The 5,149-nt window shown below is 47.7% G+C and overlaps 1 protein-coding gene across 23 annotated transcripts in view; it reads left to right on the forward strand.

Moving 5' to 3' along the window:
- Apbb2 (amyloid beta precursor protein binding family B member 2) overlaps window positions 1-5,149 on the forward strand; it is a 383,293-nt gene that overhangs the window by 312,419 nt on the left and 65,725 nt on the right. For all 23 annotated transcript variants that reach the window (XM_063273105.1, XM_063273114.1, XM_039092527.2 and 20 more), the window contains 2 exons: window positions 2,738-2,884; window positions 4,990-5,117. In XM_063273105.1, coding sequence (XP_063129175.1) covers window positions 2,738-2,884; window positions 4,990-5,117 — 275 coding nt within the window. The remainder of the gene's footprint in view (window positions 1-2,737; window positions 2,885-4,989; window positions 5,118-5,149) is intronic.

Raw genomic sequence — 5,149 nt, forward strand, 5'->3', positions numbered from 1 at the left:
AGAAAGGCCAGCCAGCAGACAAGTATGTTCCCTTCCCTGAAGCCTCCCCTGCTGCTCACACACATGGAGAACAACTGTGAGGGGCTCTGCCACAGCTGTGCCCCAGAAGGGAGGCAGCTGAGTAGCTTTTACAGTCTCCAGGACGGCCTTTTCTCTGGGATTTATTTGTAATAGACATCGCTCATGCGCACACTGACTGCCTAACAGCAAGCAGTGTTCCCCGGCCTTCCCCTCTAGCCTGAGAGCATCTGTGAGTGGTGTGCGTGATAGGTTGCTTCTGCGTTTAGCATTCCGTTGAGTTTATCCAGGAAGTATGATTAGCAGCATGGGCCGGGGACTCTGATCATGGTGCTGGAGTGGAGAAGGTTAGACCAGACTTGATGCTGGTCGAGTTGGGAAAGATTGTCATCAGTCTTCATTTCATTTTCAGATTTACATTTAGAAATGTGACAACTTCTTGAGAGCCAGTCTCTTTGCTTTCGAGGAAGAATGTGGCCCTTTGTCGCCCCCCCCCCCCCGTGGCCCTGGTCTTGCCAACTGGTGTGTAGCTCCAAAGTGACCTTGGGGTGCAGGGAGGGATGAGGGAACATAATGTAGATCATCTGGGAACAGCGAATCTCGAAGTCAAGAGCACTGTCCCTCCCGCATGTTGTTTCATGTCTCGGAGTTAAGCACATAGCTGATTTCTTTGGTTTATATGTGGATGGGTGGATGAAGAATGGATGGTTAGATGGATGGACAGACAGATGGATGGACAGACAGATGGATAGACAGTTGGATGGATGGATGCATGCATGCATTGAATGGATAGATAGATGGATGGACAGACAGACGGATAGACAATTGGATGGATGGATGCATGCATGCATGAATGGATAGATAGATGGATGGACAGACAGACGGATAGACAGTTGGATGGATGCATGCATAAATGGATAGATAGATTTTTTATACAATATATTCTGGTTATGGTCCCCCTCCTCCAACCCCTCCCAGATCCTCCCCACCTACCAAAATCTCCATCATTAGAAAGCGAACAGGCATCTTTTTAAAAATGAAAATAATAATAATAAAACAAAGACTGGATAAAATAAAAACAAACCTGAATAGGAGAAGATAAAACAGAAAACTAAAAATTTTTTTAAAAGCCCAAGAAAAGGCATAAGAAACCCATATAGACACAGACCACACCTCACAGAGAAAGAGATCTTATAAAGATGCAAAATCAAACTGTAATGGTTAAGTACAAAACCTGTAAAATAAAAAAAATGTTCAGACAAAGCATTATAAGACTAAAAAACAAAACACGTTCAAAATAACTCAAAATTGAGTTAATTTTCTGTTGTCTATCTACTGCTGGGCATGGGGCCTGTCCATAAGTGTAATCTGCATCTCCAGTCTGGCTTAAACCAGTACAGGCCTCATACATGTTGCCACAGTCTGAGTTCAAACGTAAGTTAATCTGTTATGTCTAGAAGGCCTTGGTGCCCTCATCCCCCTCTGGCTCTTAAAATCTTTCCTGCTCTTCACAGAGTTCCCGGAGCCCAGGGGGAGGGCTTTGATGGAGACATCTCGTTAGGATGTAGTGTTTCAAGGTCTCTCACTCTGCATAATGTCTGACTCTGGGTCTCTGCGCTTGCCCCACCTACTGCAGGAGGAAGCTTCTCTGATGGCTGAATAGAGCACTGGTCTGTGAGCATAGTAGAATGTCCTCAGGAGTCATTTCCTTGCCGTGTTACATTAGCAGAACAGTAGCATTTCATTTTCTCATGGGTCCCTGGCCTGTCTAGTGTCAGGTTCTCGGCCACCTATGCAGTGTTGGGCATGGGTTTCATCTCATGGCGTGGGCCATACGTCCAGCCAGACAGTAATTGTTTGCTCCCATAACTTGTGTACCACTACTGCACCAGCATTTCTGGCGGTCGGGTCACCACTGTAGACTGCAGGGTTGGAGGCTGGATTATTGTTTCTCTTTCTCCTCCCGTTGCAGAAACATATGATGCTTTTTAGGTTAAAGGGAAACAATGAACGCTAGACCTTTTAACAGGAGGGCGGGGACAATAAATAAAATACGTCTAAATGTTAGAGAGTCTGTGGGAGTTGTGCTTAAAGGATACCCACAGCTCCATGTGATCCACAAGCATTTCAGGATTGGGTGCTGATGTTTCTGTTGAACTGCAGACCTTGCTTGTTATCCTGAAAGCCCTTCATCTTCTTCCCTCTCTGGGCAGTGGCCACTGTTTCATTGTCATCAGGAGGGAAGGAGACTATGCATGAACGCCATTCTCTTCTATTTTCTTTGCCTAGGAACTTAATAACACTAGGTTTCATGGGGTTACCCTTCTTACCATAGAAAGAAAGAGGGAAAGAGGAAGGAAAGAAGGAAAGAAGGAAGGAAGAGAAAGAATGAAATCTGCCTTGTCACAGGTCATGAGAACTTAGAAAACTTTGTACCCACTAGTTAACTCTGTAATTATGTTCCTGCTACTCTATTCAAGGGGGAGAAAAAAAGTCTGAAAGCACAACTTTTATTAGACAAAGAAGGTCATCCCCATGTTTCTCAAAACAGCAAAAGTACAAATCTTCACAGTTTCACCCTCCAACAGTAAAGCTGAGTTGGGTGGTCAGCCACAGTGAGACGAATCAAGGTGCCGAGCAGACCCTGCAGCTGCCGGGTAGTTCTTAGCAATGTGAGACAGGCCGCCCCCCAGCTAATGAGTCACGTCTTGCCTTCCAGTGTTTTGCTGTGCGTTCTCTGGGCTGGGTAGAGATGGCAGAGGAGGACCTTGCCCCCGGGAAGAGCAGTGTTGCTGTCAACAACTGCATCCGGCAGCTTTCCTACTGCAAAAACGACATCCGGGACACAGTCGGCATCTGGGGAGAGGTGAGTCACCCGTGGAAAAGCAGCAGCTCCTTTCCTGTGTTCTGCCATGTTCTGTTAAACCCGGGGCTCTGTGAGACCCAGCGTGTGCTTGATGTGCTCACCAACGGCAATGGACAGATACTGCCAGCATGAAGCACTAGGGTAGCTTATGGGTAACCAACCCTGCTGCACGCCACTCAGAAGCACACCCCCAAGAAAGCCACCAATGGCTGAATGTGTTCCCTGACCCTCTAACCCTCTAACCCTCCAAGGTCCATCAGCTCAGAAGCCTTCCCATTTGCATGTGCACAATGAAATGTCCATCTATTAACAGTTTGGGGGGAAACAAACCATGGCTCTCAGTGACATGTAATTCCCACTCCTGCACTAAAAGGTGACTAATGACCCTTACATTCTTGCTTTGGAACCTGACAGTCATTGCACATGACTTAGAACTGGTACCTGTGTGTGGTCTCACTTTTAATAAACTATTAGTTAAGATAATATCTGAGAGCTGGAGAGATGGCTCAGCTATTAAAGGCTAGGCCCACAACCAAAATGATAAGAGATAATATCCAAATTATCTCTTATCACATTAAGAATACATCAGACAGGGAAAGCCATACTCAAACTCTGACCTGCAGACACACAGGGCGGCCTGTGACACATCAAGAGCACCTTAAATAGTGCTCAGCACATGTCCCACAAGCAAAACGTGGGTAGGAGACTTGGCTTTCAGCCTGGACTGTTTGCAACTCCACTGCTAATGTCTCCCAGCAGTACATCACGAATGACAAGAGATTCTCAGCCTCTCCATGGTATAGTCTGTCCTGAGGGAGAGCCTTGCTATGGGGCTAGAATACATTGCTAGCCAGACTCACTGATCCTGTGCATGGAGGAAGAAAAGTTTTCTGTTGTAAGAAAACCCTTGTTGAGACTTCTCACTTCTCCCGGGGGCCATCCAGTCACCCAGGACTGACTCTGACACTGAAGTGTGATCTCTGAAGGAGAAATTTAATAGTCTTTGCTCTCCTCCGTCAAAATGCTTTCCCATCCTCAGCAGGGGCTTTACAAGAACGTTCGCCATGGTTTACACTGACATGGTTGGCAGACATTTGCAGATGCCATAGGTTTGAGGCAGCAGGCAATCCCATCGCTCAGGCTCTGTGGGGATGCTTTGGCCACCTGCAAATGGTTCATCTGCTCTTGAGGGAAGGCTCTCAATCATTCTGAATCCAAGCTGTAGACACTGAACACAGCATAAATACTCTCCAACAGAGACACAATGTCTACCTGCCTTGGCACAGCTCAGTCATTCTAAGACCCTTTGACATCATTCTCTGTACCAAGAGTGACCGATCCATCCCACTGGGATTGGAGCTGCACCAAGAGACCTCATGGTTCAGCTCAGGCAGGCTTCCCTGCCTTCAGTGTGACAGCATCTGGGTTGCCTTCTTGAGAGCCCACCCTCCGGCCGTACAGCGGATGGTTAATAGATCCTTTAAAATGTACATGAGGATTGCACGGGAGAAATGACGTAAAGCTAGCATTCCTGCTCTTAGAGAACCATTCTATATGGGTAATGAGGACGTGGACCCCCACAAGTCCCAACTGGAGCGCAAGAACTGAAAACCCTCCCAGTGTTATGGCAGTGCCCACTACAGGCTCTGCCTCAGATCGTGGGCAGGTACTTAGCCCTCAGCCTCAGTGTCCCCAGCGCTAGTTAGAGACTAAGCTAAGCTCTCACAGAGCAGCTGAGAGTTCTGAGCACCTCAGACATCCAATGCAATACCTAACATTCAATAATCGAGCCCAGGGAAGCGAGCTGCCGTCTGTACGGAGAAGTACTACAAAGCCAGGCTCACCCTTTGCTGGCCACATCCCATGGACATAGGGTGCAAAAGTGGAGGCGAGGGCAGGGCTGTGGGTCAAGGAAGGGAGTGGGTCCTTGGCATGAAGAATGGGGAGGACTACAGAGGGTATTGGGGGGGGGGTTATAAAGGAAGATTCTCTGGGTCATTCTTGTTAGTAACTTGTCTAGATCCGGAAGTGTAAAGAGTTAAAAGACAAGAGCTGGCTGGAACACATCAGACGTAAGGCCTCCATGTTTTCTCCTTGACTCCCAGGGCAAAGACATGTACCTGATCCTGGAAAATGACACTCTCAGCCTGGTGGACCCCATGGACCGCTCTGTGTTACACTCCCAGCCCATCGTGAGCATCCGAGTGTGGGGTGTGGGCCGAGACAACGGCCGGTGAGTGCTTTGGGCTGGTGAAGCCTAACACA

Source organism: Rattus norvegicus, chromosome 14 (assembly GCF_036323735.1).
Source record: "Rattus norvegicus strain BN/NHsdMcwi chromosome 14, GRCr8, whole genome shotgun sequence".
NCBI lineage: Eukaryota > Metazoa > Chordata > Mammalia > Rodentia > Muridae > Rattus > Rattus norvegicus.